The 20,577-nt window shown below is 48.2% G+C and overlaps 1 protein-coding gene across 2 annotated transcripts; it reads left to right on the forward strand.

Moving 5' to 3' along the window:
* The first annotated feature begins 1,768 nt into the window (after positions 1–1,768).
* Positions 1,769–16,490, forward strand: SALL2 (spalt like transcription factor 2). Of its 2 annotated transcripts, none has more exons than XM_032343036.1 (3): positions 1,769–1,987; positions 10,948–13,784; positions 14,244–16,490. In XM_032343036.1, exons 1-3 carry the CDS (start codon positions 1,915–1,917, stop codon positions 14,649–14,651), a joined length of 3,318 nt encoding a protein of 1,105 aa, XP_032198927.1. In that variant the 5' UTR covers positions 1,769–1,914; the 3' UTR covers positions 14,652–16,490. The 2 variants fall into 2 exon arrangements, with proteins under 2 accessions (XP_032198927.1, XP_032198926.1); XM_032343035.1 differs by lacking the exon at positions 1,769–1,987 and adding an exon at positions 10,315–10,558 and having other exon boundaries at positions 14,244–16,489.
* Positions 16,491–20,577: the final 4,087 nt, after the last annotated feature.

The following is a 20,577-nucleotide window of genomic DNA, read 5'->3' on the forward strand; positions in this document are numbered from 1 at the left end:
AAAAGAATTTCCACTTTCCTGATGGATGGTGTCTCAGATGTTCTGTCATCACAGCCAGGAGAGTAAAAGGTAAAGAAGTCCAGGAGAAGAGGACTTGTACATCATAGTCAGGAGATAGGGCACATCTGGATATTCTACACCCAGGAGCACAGTATGGCCAGAAGTTAAAGAACAATAAATGGATCCCCCTTAATGTGCAGGCTAAGCGGGAAAGACCTGGTTGGTTGCCAAATGATGTGTTTTAGAGATGGAGACATTTTTATAAGTCAAATGTGATATCCACAAGGAAATGCTTTCCACAGAATCCCTGATGGTTGTTTTCAGCCTCTGCAAGAACTTATTACAGAGAGTTCACCCGTTTTCACCAGAGAGGCCATTACACTATTAGAAAGTTCCTTCATAGTGAGCTGGAAGGGTGCATCCTTGCAGCTTCCATTCTGAAGCCCCACGGAATCATCGGAATCATCTACATCATCTTCTCAGAGCTGGCATCCCTTGAGCTGGAGGAGCTGGACAGGAGTGGGAGAAACAGAAAAGCTATGAACTCTGTTGCTGTTTTAACTGGGATTCCTTAAGCTCAATCACTTTTTTCCCCCGATGCTAGAAGTCTAGTGGCATACTGTACTTTTAATAATACAGAGGGGAAAATGTTATCTTGCTGTCAGATGCACCTGACTTCCAGGCCTGTCTCTATTACATCAGAACTGTGCAACCTTGGATAGGTTACTTAACCTCACCGAACCTTTTGCTTACCTATAAAGAGAATCATTTATAAATAGTCAAACCTGCTGTGCTAATCTCAGAGTTGTAATACTCAAAATGTGTCATGTACATGAAAATATCCTATAAGTTATGAAGAGCTATCCCTGTATTGTTTTTTAAGTTTTTATTTTATTTTATTTTTTTAAAGATTCTATTTATTTGACAGAAAAAGATCACATGTAGGCAGAGAGGCAGGAAGGGGGGGGGAGCAGGCTCCCCGCTGAGCAGAGAGCCCGATGCCGGACTCGATCCCAGTACGCTGGGATCATGACCTGAGCCGAGGGCAGAAGCTTCAACCCACTGAGCCACCCAGGCGCCCCTATTTTATTTTTTTAAGATTTTATTTATTTGTTTGACAGACAAAGACACAGAGAGGGAACACAAACAGGGGAAGTGGGAGAGAAAGAAGCAGGCTTCCTGCAGGGAGCCAGATGTGGGGCTTGATCCCAGGACTTGGGGATCATGACCTGAGCTGAAGACAGACGCTTAACAAATGAACCACCCAGGCACCTCTGTATTAAGTTTTATTGTAATGACTGTCCATCTTCATCTTTTTGCCAGCCTTTCATATCCCCATTTTTGGCTCGAGGTACCTGACTTCTTGACCTCATAATCAGGATATCTGGGAAAGTTCTTATTTCAGTTTTATACCCCAGACATAGTCGCATCATCAAACAAGGTGGCATAGAATCATGAGAGAACCAAAAAGCACCTGAGGACTTTGGATGAAGAGTTAGAGAAACAAGCAGGGACATTTTCTCAACAGACAGCACAGGGAGAGGCCAGAGCCCCGGCAGTGAGGAGAGGGTTAAATCCTTCCCCTCTGCAGTACAAAAGAAAAGAGTGTGCGGAAAGATTAGGATTTTTGCTTTTACAATGGGAGCTGCAGAAGCGTAGGGAAGAAGCTGAAGAAAAAAAAGGGGGCGTCTCCCCTTTAAAGACTTGCAGAGATTGAGAGAGAAAGAGAGAGAGAGAGTCAGGGACAGAGAATCGGAGAGAGCACGGCCAGTCTGTCTGTCTGTCTCTGCTTCACAGTGATTAGCACTGGAGGAGAGGCATCCATTGGCTTCAGACCCAAGGAGAGACCAGACCAGGGCACCCCGGTTAGGACTCAGTGAGCTTTGCCCCTCCCTACCCCACCTCCACCCGGGAATGTCTCGGCGAAAGCAGCGGAAACCCCAACAGTTAATCTCGGACTGCGAAGGTCCCAGCGCGTCTGAGAACGGTGGGTGACTGGGGAGGGGTGCGGGAGCCCTGAGTCCCAGCCCGTGTGGGTCAGGCCAGGGCAAGGGAGGGCACCCGGGCCACGGGTGACGCCAGGGGAGGACTTGGTCATTGGGGGTGTGAAGGAGTTGGATGCAGGGAGTAGGAAGGCGTTGACCTGTGCTGGGAAGAAGCCCCCCGCTTGGCTTTTCTCAGGATTGGTTCTGTTTGTGTTTTCCTTGTTTTTCTCTGGATGAAATGGAGTTTTCAAACTGGCTCTGTCTCCCCACCCAAGAGTTTTCTCCTCAGGTCCCCCTTTGCTCACTGGTCTTTGTGCCGTTGCTAAGTAACCTCCTCAGACCTGGAGGCCAGTCTCTTAGGGGTGGGATTTTCCCCCCTTTTCTTTCTGGAGAGTTGGGTTGCAAGAGAATGAATTGGATAAACGTGAAGGTTCCCCTGAGGGAGAAGAGAAAAAAGTTTCTCATTGTTGGGCTGAGCTGAGAACAGATCAGAGCTCCCAGAGGGAGAGAGCTAATGTCGGTCAGATGCAGCCTGGTTTGGGGTGTGGATCCCTGTCACCTGGGGTAGAGACCAGAGGAGAGGGCTGGATGAGGGGCTTAGGTTTGTGCTTCAGGGGAGGCCAAGCTAAAAAAATAAAATAAAATAAAATTAGTCAACATATTTGCATCTGTTTTTAAAGTAACAGATTTTCTGGGGCCACCGACTGGCTCAGTCTGAAGGGCATGCAACTCTTGCTCTTGAGGTCGTGAGTTCGAGTCCCGCATTGGATGTAGTGATTACATTAAAAAAAATTAAATAAACTTGAAAAATAGAGTAACAGGTTTTCTCTATGGAGGGGAGGGATATTTCATGTATTCCTGGAACAGTGCAGGACCAGGTGGATAGCAGAGCAACAGGATATTGAAAAGTAACATTGCCCAAAGCCTCAGAAACAGAGGCACTGTTAGGACCAAAACCTAGGTTTCTTAATGCTCAGGGCTAGTGGTGCTCACTCTACTAAATTAGGGTTTTTCAAACTTGCTTGATTGTCCACAATCTGGACTAGAGTCTGGGAACCTATATATTTGTAAAGGTTCAGGTAGTTTTAGGCTTAGGCAAGTTTTGGACATACTGCTATGGCTATATATATTAAGGCTATGAAAGTCTGGAATAAACTCAGGGATAAACTATTTCTCAAACAGTCGATTCACCCGACAGTGTAGTGTCGTAGTAAGAACAAAGGTTCTGAAGTCAGACTTTCAGGATTCAAATCCTGGTTCCACCACTCAGCGGTGCAATCTTGGTTTACTTCCTCTCTGTGCAGTTTCCTCATCTGTAAAACACTAGCTACCTCTTTGGTGATTGTGAGAATCGGAATGAGTTAATACCTGTAAAGCACTTGGAAAAATAAATAGCATAAATAAGTGCTCCATATATGTGGTATGGTAGTCTCTAACAGAAATAAGTACTTAATACGTGTGAGTATTGTTATCATATGTGAGAACAGTGGCACTTCCTGCAAGGGCTGAAATATGACCAAAGCTCAGGAACTTATTGGCAAGCTTTAGTATTTCTCTAGGAGATGTTGCCTTGAAAAGCTCTAGGATAATGTATCTGAAGTGACTAAAACAAAGTTATGGATTAAACTTACTTTTCCACCTGTTGTTAAAAAAAAAAAAAAAAAAAAAAAGAAGACCTAAGATTAAACCAGTGCTCCATGTGCTATGGAACAGCCTTAACAGACATACTGTGTTTTGGATAAAACACATTCTCCTCAAGTCACTGCCTTGCTGGGATCCCACTGTGCCCATATTTAGAGGTTCATGTTGGTAGCATCCTTCCCTCCTGGGAGACGTTCGCCCTCCTTAATGCCGCTGCAGTCCCGGATGTTTCCTCCTCAGGCTCTACAGGAGACTTCCCATAGAGCCTCAGAGATGCCTCACAGTCCTGCTCCCCTGCTGCCTGGATTGTGGAACAATGCCGAAACACCCCAGCCTCCCCCGCCCCCCCAAAAAACAACCTCTCCTCTTCTCTCCTTATACCTCCCAAGTCTGCTTACCCACTCCCCGCACCTCTGCTGATGAAGAGCCAGGGAGGGAGTCAAAAATCTTTCACCACTGCCCTGAGATGGATTCTTAAGCCCCTTGAGCTGCAGCTCTCACTTGGGATATGGGGATGCTGCTACAGAGTCATCCCTCCGTAGAAACAGTGCGGGCTCCAATCCAATGGTGGTAACAAATTTCAGCTGAAATTTTGCCTTTGAGCCATAAAAGTCAGAAACATAAATGCAAGGAGCAAGAGGCAGCAGTAACGTCTTAAGGTCTCCCTTAAGAACACTGAAGGGTTTTCTGATCAGAATTCTGAGAGTAAAAGATTCGAGTGCCACTGGGTCACATCTGGAGATGAGGTGGCTATATCTGATCAAATCTAAAATTCCTTCCTGCTTTTACAAGATAGCTTTCCCACTCCCTCCATTTCCATTGGTAGAGTTCTTATTTGCTTATGTGATGTTCAGACTCCTGACTTTTTTCCTTCAACCCCAGAAGACATTTTCCTGTTCTGCATGCACCCAAATTAGGTGGGGGGGTGTGGGGGGGACGACTCTATGTACGTCTTCTGGTGTCCCTATGAAACTATGGACACCCTCAGGAACATCAGCAGACATTTATTTAGCAGGCGAGGGTGCCACCAAGGTTTTCGGGAGTCCTTGCCTTCTTTCAAGCAATGTTTACCATATGTGACAAGCAAATACTGAGCTTTTGTTGCACCTTTTAAAAGCCTCATCTTTGCAGTGACCTAAGACGTTCATCAAGAAACAATCTGAAAAACCTGTTTTCTAGCCCTGTTTTTGTTCAGCTTCCCTGACCAGAACACCAAAAACCTAACTGAATAGTTACTGCACATAAATGATGAGAAGGAAATAGTCTATTTACTTAAAAAACTCTGGAGAGAAAAAAAAATTGTCTCTCTCCCCTACAGAGTCTAGAAATCTAGATTAGAGAACATAAGGGATGTGAGTAGGGAAAATGTAAACTAGTACATCTGGGAAATAAAGGAAACGATCAGAAACCCAGATATTTAGTGAGAAGGAGAAACCAGGACAACAGCCAAACAGATCTAGAGGGAGAAATGGAAGCTGGCAGACATCGAGAGCAGCAAAAAGAGAAGGAAGGCAAAAAGAGAGTTTTGAGGGCTCTGTTCTCTTTATATCTGAAGTAGGGAGCATAATCCCTTAGGGTACTGAGCTCACACCTTTCAGCTCTAGGTATCCCTGGGTCAAAAAGAAAACATCTCTGCATAGATAGAAAGTAACTCAGGTGGGGTATGATATAGAGCACTGGGTCAGGAAGTAGAAAACCTGCTTTTTAATCCAGTTTAGACCTTGAAGCTAGGTGACCTTGGGCAGGTCCATTCTTCTTCCAGGGCTTCAGTGTTTGGCCTTTATTTAATTATTATTTATTTGTTTATCTATCTATTTATTAAAGATTTTATTCATTCATTTGTAGGGAGAGAGAGAGCACAAGCAGGGGGAGCACTCCCAGCTAAGTAGAGAGCCTGATGTAGAGATCCCAGGACTCTGGGATCATGACCTAAGCCACCCAGGTGACCCTATTTTTTTTTTAATTTCTTATGTATTTTTAATTTTTTAAAAGATTTTATTTATTTATTTGACAGGCAGAGATCATAAGTAGGCAGAGAGACAGGCAGAGAGAGAGGGAGAAGCAGGCTCTTTGCTGAGCAGAAAGCTTGATGCAGGGTAGACACTTAATGACTGAGCCACCCAGGCCCCCTGATATACCCCCATTTTGTTATATTTAATTTTTTTTAAAGATTTATTTATCTATTTGAGAGAGTGAGAGAGAGAACATGAGAGGGGAGAAGGTCAGACTCTCCATGGAGCTGGGAGCCAGATGTGGGCCTCGATCCTGGGACTCCGGGGTTCATGACCTGAGCTGAAGACAGTCACTTAACCAACTGAGCCACCCAGGCACCCGATAGACCCCCATTTTAAAGAGAAATCCAAGCCTTGGATAAATAGAGAAACTTTCCCCAAATCACAAAGATTAGAAAGTGCTGGGACAAGAACTCAGGCCTGTTTGCTTCAGAGTTGGCAATCTTAATCTGTGTGCTCAGGGAGTCAGATCTCTGAAGTCCCTTCTAGCAACAAAAGAGTATGAATTCCTGGGCCACCTGGGTGGCTCAATCCTTAAGTGTCTGCTTTCTGCCTTGGCTCATGTCATGATCCCAGAGTCCTAGGATCAAGGCCCACCCCAGGTTCCTTCCTCAGCGGGAAGCCTGTTTCTTCCTCTCCTACTGTCTCTCTCTCCGTCAAATAAATAAATAAAATCTTTAAAAAAAAAAAAAAGTATAAATTCCTTGCTAAATGCTGAGTCTTTCAATGTCATAAAAATGTCCCATTAAAAACCTTTTTGGTGTTTGATCTAAGATATTCCTGTTTTAGAAACAAATATATTTTTCTCACTTAGCATCCCACATACATGTACCTCAGCACACCTGTTTGCCTACAATGTTGCATAGGACATGGGTGCATTACTAGGTGTGGGTAGCAAAGGAGTGAGTATGTGTATGTCTTTAGGAGAGAGGAGTGATGCAGAGAAGCAGCGACCTTCTCCCTTAGAAGCAGTCTACAGGAACAGTAGCAGTGGTTACAGAATCAATTCATAATTATGGAAACTATTAGTGTTGGGCCAACACTAACAGTAAGTTTAGGCAGGTCCTTTGTTTCTTTAATAGCTGGACGATGCTTGAACTCTGTGTAGAGCAAGCCTTTATCTTAAAACTAGAAATATGGCTCAGGAATGCACGTACCCTGGGAAAGGCAATACAGTCACTTAAGTTCACAGTCAGGTGTAAATCATATCAAATTCTGGCAGGCAATCTGTCCTGTGCTGTCCTACCTGCTGCTCTCTTGTGGTGTATTCAATAAACTTCTATCTCCTTTCCAAAAAAAAAAAAAACAAAAAAAAATTCTGTCCATGGAAGCCGGATACAAGAGAGCTAACCTGCGGCTGTAGGCAGAGGAGAGAGGGAGCCTGATAAAAAGATCTGGCATTGAACAACTGGTTTTGCCACTGTCTTGATTTTGGCCAGGTTGAGGGCAGGTAAGATTTGTGAGCAGCAGGATAGAAAGTTTGCTGGGAAGAGCAGTCACCTGAAAGGTACTGTGGGTCTCATCCTTGGCTGGTCATTGCAATCACCTGAGGAATTTTATGACATACTGATACCTGGATGCCACCTTCCAGGATTCTAAATTCATTGATCTGGGGTGTGGCCTGGATATCGGGATTTTTAAAGGTGCTGCCAGTAATTTTTTTTTTTAAGATTTTATTTATTAGGGTGGGGTGGCTCAGTCCTTAAGCATCTGCCTTCGGCTCAGGTTATGATCTCAAGGTCCTGGAATCAAGCCCTGCATCAGGCTCCCTGCTCTGTGGGAAGCCTGCTTCTCCTTCGCCCTCTGCCTGCTGCTCCCCCTGCTGTTCTCTCTCTCTCTCTCTCTCTCTCTCTGTCAAATAAATAAATGAAATCTTTTTAAAAAATTAATTATTTATTTATTTAACAGAGAGACAGATAAGAGAGGGAACACAAGCAGGGGGAGTGGGAGAGGGCGAAGTAGACTCCCTGCTGAGCAGGTAGCCCCATGATGCCCCTGGGTGGCTCAGTCATTAAGTGCCTGCCATCGGCTCTGGTCATGATCTCAGGGTCCTGGGATTGAGTTCTGCTAGTAATTCTGATGGGCAGCAAAGTTTGAGAACCACCTGTTCAACTCTGTCCTCCTGCTGTGCACTCCGCACCTATTTTTCTCTTTGTCCTCCCTAGCCATGCTCTCCCAAGCCTAGAGCAGCAGTTCAGAGAGCTACCTGGTTTCCTTTTTCCTTGTCATTTTGGCTCTTTGTATATTTAAACCAGCATGTCCAGGTCTTGGTCCCAATGTCCATCCCGGACTTTGTGTGCAACCTGGGATAGCTTACCTCACCTTATCTGCTATCTAGGGACACCATTACTAGCTTAGTTTATTCCTGTGTTTATGACTTCATTCGTGTCTGCCTAAGAATCCTGCCCCCCTTTTCAGGATAGGCAGTGAGTGCAAAGTGCTGAGAAAGAGAAGGTTCCTCTTACAGGTGGCTGTTGATCCGTCACCTTTCAGCAGGGACTAAATTTACCTTAAAGAAGAGTGCAGATCAAATTACGCATCAGAAAGCAAGTTTCATTAAAGAGCAAGAAAGGGGACAGTGTTTCCCAGGAGAAGATGAAAAGAAAAGGATTTCTTTTCTTGTCGGAAGACTTGACAAAACAGCAACTTGATATCAAATGTTCAATGCTAATTAACAAATGCTCGGTAGAAAGCCTCCATCTGATTCCCTCTCCCTTGCTGAGGCCAGAGAGCAAATGACAGGCAGGAACCACACAGAGCCCTTTCTCTAGCATGAGAGGAGCCAGACAATGTTGTTGTGCTTGAGAAAGCACTGGATAGGAGTAAAAATTCTGAACGTTTGCCTCACTGAATTAACTGTGTGAACTTGGAAAAGTCACTTCACCTCTCCAGACTTCAATATGTGTAAAAAAAACAACAACACTGCACTAACCGGTGACCTTCCACTATTGAAATAGATTCCCCTTTCCCTCCTTGTAAGGGTCAGGCTCATCTGTTTCAGTCATTATTCATAATGTTAAGATCCTCATGATTATCTGAAGTTTCCAAACATAATTCAGTAAAATGTTCTTATTTTTAAAAGATGGCAAAATTTGCATTGAATAGTGAAGTGGGTGTTGTGAGTATTAAGTAGTTTCATCTCCATCCAAAAAGTCTCCTTAATGTTGTCATGTGCCAATTATAGTAGCCAACGTCTTACCTCAGAAATGAATAAGGTTAATAAGGAACGTGAAACATTGATCTTGTTTTAGTATATGTGTATTTTAGGTTATTTTGACTCTTTTGCCACTGACAATGTCAACTCTCTAGTCCATAATATTTAAAGTCCCATATGTTCATATTAACATGATTCGTCCAGTTTTTCAAGTTTTTGTCACAGTATTTCTCTGAGAAAGATATCACAGCTACAATATTACCACTTTACAAAAAGGAAAATGGTTGCATGAGTGATCACTGCACCTTGATATACCAGTCAGGCAAGGCGAGAACTGGGATTAGCACAAGGTGCCCAGGCAAACTACAAAACTAAGTGACTTGGGGACACTTTCATGTAAGTAAGATAAACTCCTTCAGGAAGTGGAAAACCTATTAAGACACATTTCAAGGTAGAAAGGGAATGCAGAGTATCTGGTCTAAGAGCTTCACCCCTTCTTATCTTCTCTGAAGGGGAGGTGGCCTTTGTGGGGTGAGGTGGTGTTAAGTCATTTCTAGGCATTCAAACTAGATTGGGGCTGAAAGGGCTTTCCGCACTGAAAGGCTGTCTGGTAGCTCCCACTGCATTTTTCCCATTGTTTCAGGAATTCCCCTCCCCCCAGGTTAGAGCTAGGTGGGCCCCTGTAGGCCCCTGCTGGCCAGCATCCTCCCCGCCCGCAGCAGTCCTTAATAGTGACAGCGAGCGGTGTGTTGTCGCAAGAGAAGGGCAATGGAGGAAGACGACGGGCAGGAAAGAGAGTACTAAAAGGAGATGGCTCCTTGAATGAGCACGAACTCCATAAATCAGGTGTGGGCCGAGTGATCTGGGGGTTAACTTGCATTCGGCTATTCTGTGGGAGGAGGGGCAGGGAGTAAAGGGGCTCAGTGTTCCGCAGGGAAGGGTCCTGAAATGACTTCCTCGGAAATTCTAGCTTGCAGCCTCCCATCCTGAGAAACTTCTTTTGTGGAGAGGGATGGGGGTAGGGTGGGAATAAAGGTGAGGAAGACTGGACAAAACCTGGGGTATTTGGGGTGCGTGTTTTGATGAGGGATGGATGTTCTGGGCTCCCTCTCCGTTCGGGCCCTCAGACCTCTGAAATCAGACCACCCTCTCCGGAATGCACGTTTTCCAGGCTCAGTGGATCCTTTATCCAAAGAAAAATAAGAGAAGCCTATCGCTTTGCTCTGTTGAGCCGGGCTCTCCTTCCCACTGTGCCCCCTTGAGCCCGAGGGGGGTGGGGGCAGGTCTGGGCAAAGACATCTGGAGAAGGGGGGAGCTGGCAGAGGGCAAGGGAAGGTGGACCCCCACCACGCCCCACAAGCACCTGTCACTGAGCCTCCGGAAACCTGCTAGGCTCTGGGATCCGGCCCCACACACCCACCTCCCACTCCCGGCTCCCGCCGGGCTCCCGAGCAGCTCCTCCCCCATCTCCCCTCTCCCAGCTTTCTCGCTCCAGCTCCTCCCCTCCTCCGCGCCTCCTCGATCCCCTCCCCCTCCTCCGCGGCTCCCTGCCCCCGCCGCCGCTGCCGCCGGTCTCCATCTCCGCAGTCTGGGCCGCTGGGTGCAGAGGCTGCCGCAGCCCCGGCGGCTACCGCCGCCTCCCCCAATCCGGATACCTATTGTCTCCCGCTCTACCCGGCCCTCCACCTCCCCCACACCCATGGCGCACGAAACCCGGAGGAGCTCTCGTCTTGGGGGGCCCTGCGGGGAGCCGGCGGAGCTTGGAGGTGCGGTAGGGCCCTGCCGGGGCAGGGGTGGGGGCGGAGGGGACGCGCGCGAGCTAATGGACTTTCCGCGAACGGGATAAAAATGCACGATTCTCTGTCTGGGACCCTCTCCTCACGCCCATTCCTTGCGCCCGCGGTGGCCCCGGGTTGGGGGGGTGGGGGACGGACTGGGGGAGGCAGAAGCTTGAGCCTGCCTGCCCCTCCCCACCCCTTACGCTGGGGTGTTTCACGTCCCGGCCGGTCAAGACTGAGCTCTAGCCTGCTGCGTGGCCTGAGGGTGAGCTCATCTCCCCACCCCCACAAGCGGTTACTGGGCTCGTTGCTAATTAGAGCCTTCGCATGCCCGTCCCAACCGCACCACCCACGCTCTCTCCTTGTCTTCTCCCTAGGTGATGCTAGCGAGGAGGACCACCCCCAAGTCTGTGCCAAGTGCTGCGCACAATTCACTGACCCAACCGAATTCCTCGCCCACCAGAATGCATGTTCTACTGACCCCCCTGTAATGGTGATAATTGGGGGCCAGGAGAACCCCAACAACTCTTCGACCTCTTCTGAACCCCGGGCGGAGGGCCAAAATAGTCCCCAGGTCATGGAGGCCGAGCACAGCAATCCCCCGGATTCTGGGTCCTCTGTGCCCACAGATCCCTCCTGGGGCGCAGAGCGGAGAGTAGAGGAGTCTGCGGGGCACTTCCTGGTCGCTGCCACAGGTACAGCAGCTGGGGGAGGCGGGGGCCTGATCTTGGCCAGTCCCAAACTGGGCGCAACCCCGTTACCTCCGGAATCTACCCCTGCACCCCCTCCTCCTCCTCCTCCACCCCCGCCCCCAGGAGTAGGCAGCGGCCACTTGAACATCCCTCTGATCTTGGAAGAGCTTCGGGTGCTGCAGCAGCGCCAGATTCACCAGATGCAGATGACTGAGCAAATCTGCCGCCAGGTGCTGCTGCTTGGCTCCTTAGGCCAGACGGTGGGCACCCCTGCCAGTCCCTCAGAGCTGCCTGGGACGGGGTCTGCCTCCTCCACCAAGCCCCTGCTTCCCCTCTTCAGTCCCATCAAGCCTGTCCAAACTGGCAAGACGCTGGCACCTTCCTCCTCCTCTTCTTCATCCTCTTCAGGGGCAGAAACACCCAAGCAGGCTTTCTTCCATCTTTACCATCCACTGGGGTCGCAGCACCCTTTTTCTGCCGGAGGGGTTGGGCGAAGCCACAAACCCACCCCTACCCCCTCCCCAGCCCTGCCTGGCAGTGCAGATCAGCTGATGGCCTCACCTCATCTGGCATTCCCAGGCACCACGGGACTACTGGCAGCGCAGTGTCTTGGGGCAGCCCGAGGCCTCGAGGCTGCTGCCTCCCCAGGGCTCCTGAAGCCAAAGAATGGAAGTGGTGAGCTGGGATACGGAGAAGTGATGGGTCCCTTGGAGAAGCCCGGTGGACGGCACAAGTGCCGCTTCTGTGCCAAAGTATTTGGCAGTGACAGTGCCCTGCAGATCCATCTGCGTTCCCACACGGGTGAGAGGCCCTATAAGTGTAATGTCTGTGGCAACCGCTTTACCACCCGTGGCAACCTCAAAGTGCATTTCCACCGCCATCGTGAGAAGTACCCGCATGTGCAGATGAACCCTCACCCAGTGCCAGAGCACCTAGACTACGTCATCACCAGCAGCGGCCTGCCCTATGGTATGTCCGTGCCACCAGAGAAGGCTGAGGAGGAGGTGGCTGTGCCTGGTGGAGGTGTGGAACGCAAGCCTCTGGTGGCCTCCACCACAGCACTTAGTGCCACGGAGAGCCTGACGCTGCTCTCCACCGGTGCAGGCACAGCCACGGCTCCTGCACTCCCTGCTTTCAATAAGTTTGTGCTCATGAAAACAGTAGAGCCGAAAAGTAAAGCTGATGAAAATACCCCACCGGGGAGTGAGGGCTCGGCCATCGCCGGGGTGGCAGAAAGTGGCACGGCAACCCGAATGCAGCTAAGCAAGCTGGTGACTTCACTCCCCAGCTGGGCGCTGCTTACCAACCACTTTAAGTCCACAGGTAGCTTCCCCTTCCCCTATGTGCTGGAGCCCTTGGGGGCCTCACCCTCTGAGACCTCAAAGCTGCAGCAGCTGGTAGAAAAGATTGATCGGCAAGGAGCTGTGGCTGTGGCCTCTACCACCTCGGGAGCCCCCACCACCTCGGCACCGGCAACTTCGTCTTCTGCCTCGTCGGGACCTAACCAGTGTGTCATCTGCCTCCGGGTGCTGAGCTGTCCTCGTGCGCTGCGCCTGCATTATGGCCAACACGGAGGTGAGCGGCCCTTCAAATGCAAAGTGTGTGGCAGAGCTTTCTCCACCCGGGGCAACCTGCGTGCACATTTCGTGGGCCACAAGGCCAGTCCAGCTGCCCGGGCCCAGAACTCCTGCCCTATCTGCCAGAAGAAGTTCACCAACGCTGTTACACTGCAGCAACATGTTCGCATGCACCTTGGGGGCCAGATCCCCAATGGCGGTACCACACTCTCTGAAGGCGGGGGAGCTGCCCAAGAAAATGGCTCTGAGCAATCCACAGTCTCTGGGCCCGGGAGCTTCCCCCAGCAGCCGTCCCAGCAGCCATCCCCAGAAGAGGAGTTGTCTGAAGAGGAGGAGGAAGAGGAGGAAGAGGAGGAAGATGTGACTGATGAAGATTCCCTGGCAGGGAGAGGCTCAGAGAGCGGAGGCGAGAAGGCAATATCTGTGCGAGGTGACTCGGAAGAGGCATCGGGGGCGGAGGAGGAAGTGGGGACCGTGGCGGCAGTGGCGGCAGCAGCAGCAGCAGCAGCCACAGCTGGGAAGGAGATGGATAGCAATGAGAAAGTGATTCAACAGCCTTCCCTGCCACCACCACCCCCCGACAGCCTGGATCAAACACAGCCCATGGAACAGGGGGCCAGTGATGTCACAGGAGGCATGGAAGAGGGGGGCAAAGCGGAGAGGAGCTCGAGCCCAAAGGTAGCACTCAGCCGGGAAGGGGAAGGCAGCAGTGGCTCCTCAGTGGAGGAGCTGAGCATGCAGGAGGCCATGAGAAAGGAGCCGGGCGAGAGCAGTAGCAGAAAGGCCTGTGAGGTGTGTGGTCAGACCTTTGCCACCCAGGCAGCCCTGGAGGAGCATCAGAAGACCCACCCCAAGGAGGGGCCGCTCTTCACTTGTGTTTTCTGCAGGCAGAGCTTTCTCGAGCGGTCTATCCTCAAGAAGCATATGCTGCTGGCTCACCACCAGGTACAACCCTTTGCCCCCCATGGCCCTCAGAATATTGCTGCTCTTTCTTTGGTCCCAGGCTGCTCACCTTCCATTGCTTCCCCAGGGATCTCCCCCTTCCCCCGAAAAGATGACCCCACGATCCCATGAGCCTGTTTTTCTCTATCCGCTGCTCCTTGACTCGGAGCAGAAACCAAGAGCTCTGTAGAAGGACCTCCAAGATGTGTGAGCCCTGTTTTGTCTTTTTCTCTGAGTCCTTCTGTGATACATCCCTAGTGGCTTTTCTCGGTCCCTGAGCTTGGAAATAGTTGTGCTCACAGGGGGATGGCCCCCTGATGAATTTTTCTTCCCTCTTCACTCACTGTACCTGAAGAAAATAGATTCTCTACGGCTTTCATGTTCCCAAGGGGAACCCTCTCCGACTTCCCTGGGGTGACCCTTCTCCCCTCTCCTTTCTTCCTCTCCCTTTCCCTTTGGCAGGTGCACCTGAGCACCCACATTTGGAATTGCAGCCCAGCCCGAAGGGGCCGGCAGCTATCTCTGGAGGGCCCAGTGCCACTCCTCTCTGGTGACCAGGTCAACCTGCAGGACTTCCTGTCCCAGGACATTCCTGCCCAACTGGTGAGGGTAGGTCCCCTGTCTTTCTGGAACCAGTACACAGCTTTCCTGTCACATGACCTGCCCACCAAGCCCCGGAGTTCCAGCTCCACCTCCACTACCGCTTTCAGCCTGGCACCACCAGTGCTGTTTGGCCCGGGAAATGTGCCTGGGAACGTGCCTCCAACAATGGGATCCAGAGAGGCCAAGGAGAAGAGAGCCCCCCTCTTCCTATTTCGGTCTCCTGCACCCAAGGCAGTGCCTGAGAAGCCCGTCATGGAAGAAAAGTAGCAAAATGTACATTGCTGCTACTCCCTGCTCCAGAAGGTGCCAGCGATGAAGACACACCATATCTGTAGCTGGTGGCTCGGCCTTAAGGGGTTGGGGGGAACAAAGGGCATATAGGACATTCTTCTCAGTACACTCCCATTCAGGCCAAGGTGTTGGCTCTTCAATATGCCAAGACACCTCCAGCTTCTCCTATTCCATCATCGTGGCCTCTCAAAGTTAGGAAGCAAGCAGATGTCTTGCCAAAAGGTCTCCCATGGAATATTTTGGGAAATGCGAAGTTCGTATCTTTGAGAAGCAGTATGGGTGAGGGGAGTTGAAAGAGTAGTGATGGAGGGTTGAAGAGTGTTGCTGAAGCATAGGGCTTGCTGGGAACCTATGAGATTAAGAAAGGGGCATGGTGTGAAGGAGGGGACCTCCAGTTCTTGACTGGGTGAGTCTCATGAATGTTCTTTTGGACTATTAGTGACTTGGTGTGCAGCACTGCACTCTAGGTCATAGGGAACTTCCTAGCACTAGTGTGCTTCTAGTTTTAGATAACTCCCTCCTTTAGTCCCTGGCCCCTTGGATTTTCCTCGTCTTCCTTTCTCAAGGCCTATTTCCTCCCCAGTTTGCCTGTCTATGGACCGGGGCTTACGTCTTTGCCACGGTCTGGGTCTTAGAGTCCCAGGCTTTGGGAGATGAGCTCTAGGTGGTGTTCTCCCTGCCTCTCCGTCTTGTAATGAGATGTAGTATTTACTCTTAACATAGGATCATTTGGAACAGGAGTTCTGAGGAGGAGAGAATGAGAGTTCTGCTACAGACTGATGTGAATGATGGTTTCTCCTCCAAAGGTATAGGCTCCAGAGCTTCCTAACATAGTAAAATGTGAAGAGCAGACAAGGGAGATATTAGTGTCTTTCCCTTTTCATTAAAAGTGTTTTAACCAAATATTTGTGTGTTTTTCCTTATTTCATGACTAAATAGCCAGCTGGGGTGTGATAAGGGCACTCCCTAACACTGAGATTCTCTTCCCACCTACATCTCCTGCCAAAGCTGAACATATGGTGTTGAAATACTTAATTCATTCAGCCTTGTCCTAAGACAACCTCCAGTGGATGTAATTTCCCTGTGGAAATGGAGTTTATGTTCTCAAAAAGTAAAGGATTTGTCCATTGTGTGCAGTCATTGTCTAGATTTTCTCTTTGTCTAGAACTTTCCACGACCAGGCTTTTGTGGGTTTTTTGGTTTGTTTTGTTTGGAGGTTGGAAGCTGTTTCTTTGTCTTTCCTGAATTCCAGGCTAGCCTACCTGACATCAGTTACCTGCAGAACCAAGAAGAATTAATTGTGATCCTTGAGATCTGATGTCACAAACAGGACAAAGAAGTAATTCAACACTAATAATTTCTACTAACAGGATAATTTCAAGAAAGATTCTTAGCAGAGGAAGTATGTGTGGAGTGGGGGTAAAATGAAACAAATTTTTTACCTTGTCTCTCCACAACCTGGTGAGGTTTAGATATGACTCTAAGACCTTGTTTTTTTAAAGTCGAGTCCCCAGAATTTGTTTTGTTTTGTTTTGTTTGCATTTGTAGGATTACAATATCTTACTGAATCTTAGTGCTACATGGATGGAGCTGCTAAAATGGTTTGCCCAGAGTCACTTGGCCAATTATTGGCAGACTTGGATCCAGGATCCCAGTTTAGTACCACCGACAGTGATCCTCCAAAGGTATAGGCTCCAGAGCTTCCTAACAGTAAAGTACAAAGAGCCAACAAGGGAGATATTAGTGTCTTTCCCTTGTGATCAGGGACAGTGCTTTTTTCCTACTATGTCATTTAAGACTCTTGATGAGGGGCACCTGGGTGGTTCAGTGGGTTAAGCCTCCACCTTCTACTCAGGTCATGACCTCAGGGTCCTGGGATCCAGCCCCATATGGGGCTCTCTGCTCAGCGGGGAGTCTGCTTCCCCCTCTTTCTTTCTCTGCCTCTCTGCCTACTTGTGATCTCTCTCTCTCTGTCAAATAAATAAATAAAATCCTAAAAACAAAAAAGACTCTTGATATGAGACGGGTGGGAAGACTGAAAGAGGAGGTTAGTAAACCTATTCTTGGCTCAATTCAAGGTAAAGAACAAATGTTTGATTCTAGTTGCCCCACCAGAGCAGTACAGGTCCCCTTTAAAAGGTCCTGGTGAACAGGAATACATGGGAAATCTTGTGAAGTCAACTGGGGAAGAAACAGCTTCTGCCTCTAATTCCTAGCAAAGCTTTGTAAATCTTTTTCTCCTTTCAGCCTATGGAAGGAGGTAGGTCACCAATCTTACTCCATTCACCTCCCCTACCCCCACTGGACATGGATAATGCCATTTAACTTATTAAAGTAGACTTGCCCTCCCTTTACATGTCAGTTCCCATTATGGTAACAGCTCTTGGTAAAGCTTCGACTCTTGGATACTTCCTTGGGCCGGTATGCTCTGCGCCTGACTCCTCCCCACACCCCTCCTTCATTGCTCTACTTTATTTTCCCTTCTGTCTCCTTTTTATTCTTTTTATTCTCCTGTCCTGCTTTGCTTCTTTGTTGACCTCTCTTACCTGACAGCTTTAATTTTTTTGTTCTTTTCTCTCGTCACTTTTAATTTATTCTGTCTCTTAGAGCCTTTAGTTTCTTCCTTTTTATAGCCCCCCCCCAATCCCCACCCTCAGCCTCCCATTTCTCACTCTCAGTCACTTTTCATTTGATCATCTTTTGGGGGAAGGTGAATTAACTCTAACCTGCTGGAATGAGAATGTAAATAAATGCATCTTGTAAAACACAAATAAATATAGTGGATCCAGTTCAAACTGGATGGATGCAAAGCACCACTATTCTAAGGCAGCTTTGCTCATTCATTCAGTTAATTTCTGAGGATTTATTTTGTTTCGGAGACTGTTAGGCGGGTCCAAAAGCAGGTAAGACACTTCTGCCCCTATGGGAGCTCAGTCTAGCATGAAGAAAAATACGAACCTATTAATATACGGTGCCAGTAAATTGTATGATAGATGCAAACAATGGCCTGCAGGCTCCCAGAGAGGGAAATAACTCAATGCAAAGATGGAGAATGGTGAGGGAATATGCAATTCTCTTGAATTCAGCTTTCATAATAACCACTCAGATATACTGATAATCCATATAACAACCTAAAGACCAATGCGGTTGGTACCGTTCAAGAACCTGTAAGATACACCAAGTCTCCACTTCGGCAGATACAAAGATGTGCTGCTTTAGAGGTTCCCCTCTAAGAAAGAACTGGCTACCTAACGGCAAGAAGCCTGATTCACTGACATCCCTCAACTGCTCCACTCTTCTTCAGCCTCTGGTCAAAGACTAAGCAAGATAGTGAGTGGTCCAGGAGCTTAGCCATTTCCATGGAACATGGGACTCTAATGAACATTTTTGCTCTGGAATTCCCCACTGGGTTGACAGAGATGGCCAGGTCTGCCTCATAGTCTGACAATTGTTCTTGCACCAAACTGCTTTCACTCCCTTTTCCTTTTACAGGTGTTAATCCCCGTTAAAACTCTTGGAATCCTAATTCTACCTTTGTGTCTGCTTCTTATTGCTAAGGAAGCTTACGGGGCAGGCGGGGCACATACGCTCCCTCCCAGGGTAGCAGGGAACAATGGAAGGTTTGCAATTTTGTATCTCCATGGGATGGACACCTGAAGGTCTGAGCAAAGACTGTGTGGTCTTCCCGGCATCCTTGTATGTCTACAGACTTGTACAGGAAAGCCCAGTTGGTTAGGAAGCATGCCGCCCCCCGCAACCGGCTTCCTTGATCATCTGTGGCTCCTGAAACATTTGCATCATGGGACCACTTTTCCTCATAGAGTTTTCAACCTGTGTCACTCATGAGAAAGGCCTGGACTCTATTGGCACATTTCACAAACTCCTACTCCTGAGGCTCTGGTTACCATCCCTGGAACTTTTTAGTAACCAAGGAGTGTTGTCTCCTGACTCCCAAGACAGACTTCACTAGTATTACTCTCAATTAGACCCAACTTTGACTTTTCTTTTTCTTTTCCTTGTTTTTTTTCCTAATGTTTAACTTTTCTTTTTTTTAAGATTTATTTATTTAATAGCGAGAGAGAGCGAGAGCATGAATGGGAGGAGGGGCAGAGGTCGAGGGAAACAAGCACACTTCCAGCTGATTGAGGAGCCTGACTCTGGGCTTAATCCCAGGACTCTGAGATCATGACCTGAGTCAAAATCAAGATCCAGATGCTCAACCAACTGAGCCACTCAGGTGCCCTTAACTTTTTTTTTTTTTTTTTAAGATTTTTAAAATGTAATCTCTATATCCAACATGGGGCTCGAACTCATATCCTTGAGATCAAGAGTTGCATGCTCTTCCGACTGAGCCAGCCAGTTGGCCCTCTAATGTTTAATTTAATAACAGATTGACTAGCCTTAGTCGACACTTTGCTTTTGATCATATAATTAAAAATGAGTAAGAAAAAAATATATTCCATGCAGTGAGGGTTGAGCTCACTTGGCAGCTCTGATTTGGGTTAGAGGATCCAAGATGGCTTCATTCACTTCTGGCACTTCAACCTCTCTTTCTTCTCTTTTCTTCCTCTGGGCCCCTTTCCTTTTCAAGTCTTTCGATTTCTAGGATATCTTTCTCTCTCTGTCTCTCAGGACTCCCGCGAAGGCCCAGGTCTCCAAGAAGATAAATGCAGAAGCTACAAGCTGCAAGGCCTCTTAAGGCCGAGGCTCTGAAACTTAATATCACTTCTGCCACATTCTGTTGGCTGAACTAGTTGAAGGCCTACTTGGATTCAAGAGGAGAGAAAATAAACTTTACCTCTTAAAAGGGAGAGTGGCAAAGTCACCCTGCATAAAGGCATAATGGGAGGCATTGGGACTAATTCTAGGAAGTCTACCATAGCAGATATGAAGAAAAGTTAATGTAGTGCATGCAGCACTTATCTGCACACAACTAGTCTTGCACTCTGTCTTGACTAGAAGAGGTCTGGATAAGGTTCCTTTCCCGTGCCCTGCTCAGGATGGTATGCAGATTGGCTAAGAGTGGGCAGAAAACTGGTCATATGGAGTCTAGAAAGAATCACCCTATAAGCAGAGCATGTGCTCCTAAAATCTGCCTGATATACTACTGTAGGAACTTACCCAAAGTGAATGTGAAAGCAAAGACTTCTGGAAGCTGCCCTTGATTTGGCTGACTTCCAGAAATATCTGTGCTATTTCTTTGGCTTCCTCTGGAGGTAAGGGGAGGCAATACAGGCCTTAGATACTTTGAATTCTACCAGAGACCGAATCTCTCCCATTAAAAAACCCTTCCTGTCCTAGACAAAATTGTTTATATTGTTTAGGGGTTAACCTATGGAATTCCATCTTCAAGATGAATCAACTCGTTTCTTCTACACAGCTATGTCCGAGACTCTCCCCCAAGACTATTTAACTTTACTGCTATAGAATTTCTATATATTTTATTTCTAAGTGTTAAGGATCCTGAAAGAAAGTGATCTTATAATAAGTGGGGGATTCAGATTTGTGAACAATGAACTCTTTTTTTTTTTTTTTTTAAGATTTTATTTATTTGTTTGACAGAGAGAAATCACAAGTAGACGGAGAGGCAGGCAGAGAGAGAGAGGGAAGCAGGCTCCCTGCTGAGCAGAGAGCCCGATGCGGGACTCCATCCCAGGACCCTGAGATCATGACTTGAGCCGAAGGCAGCGGCTTAACCCACTGAGCCACCCAGGTACCCCTGAACAATGAACTCTTAACAATTCTGTAATATAGGGGAGTTTGGGTGGCTCAGTTGATAAAGCATCTGCCTTCAGCTCAGGTCATGATCCCAGGGTCCTGGGATTGAGCCCCATGTCGGGGTCGGGCTCCCTGCTTAGTCTCTCCCTCCCTCTGCCTGCCACTCTCCCTGCTTGTGCTCTTT

The sequence above is a fragment of the Mustela erminea genome, chromosome 5 (assembly GCF_009829155.1).
Source record: "Mustela erminea isolate mMusErm1 chromosome 5, mMusErm1.Pri, whole genome shotgun sequence".
NCBI classification, from domain to species: Eukaryota; Metazoa; Chordata; class Mammalia; order Carnivora; family Mustelidae; genus Mustela; species Mustela erminea.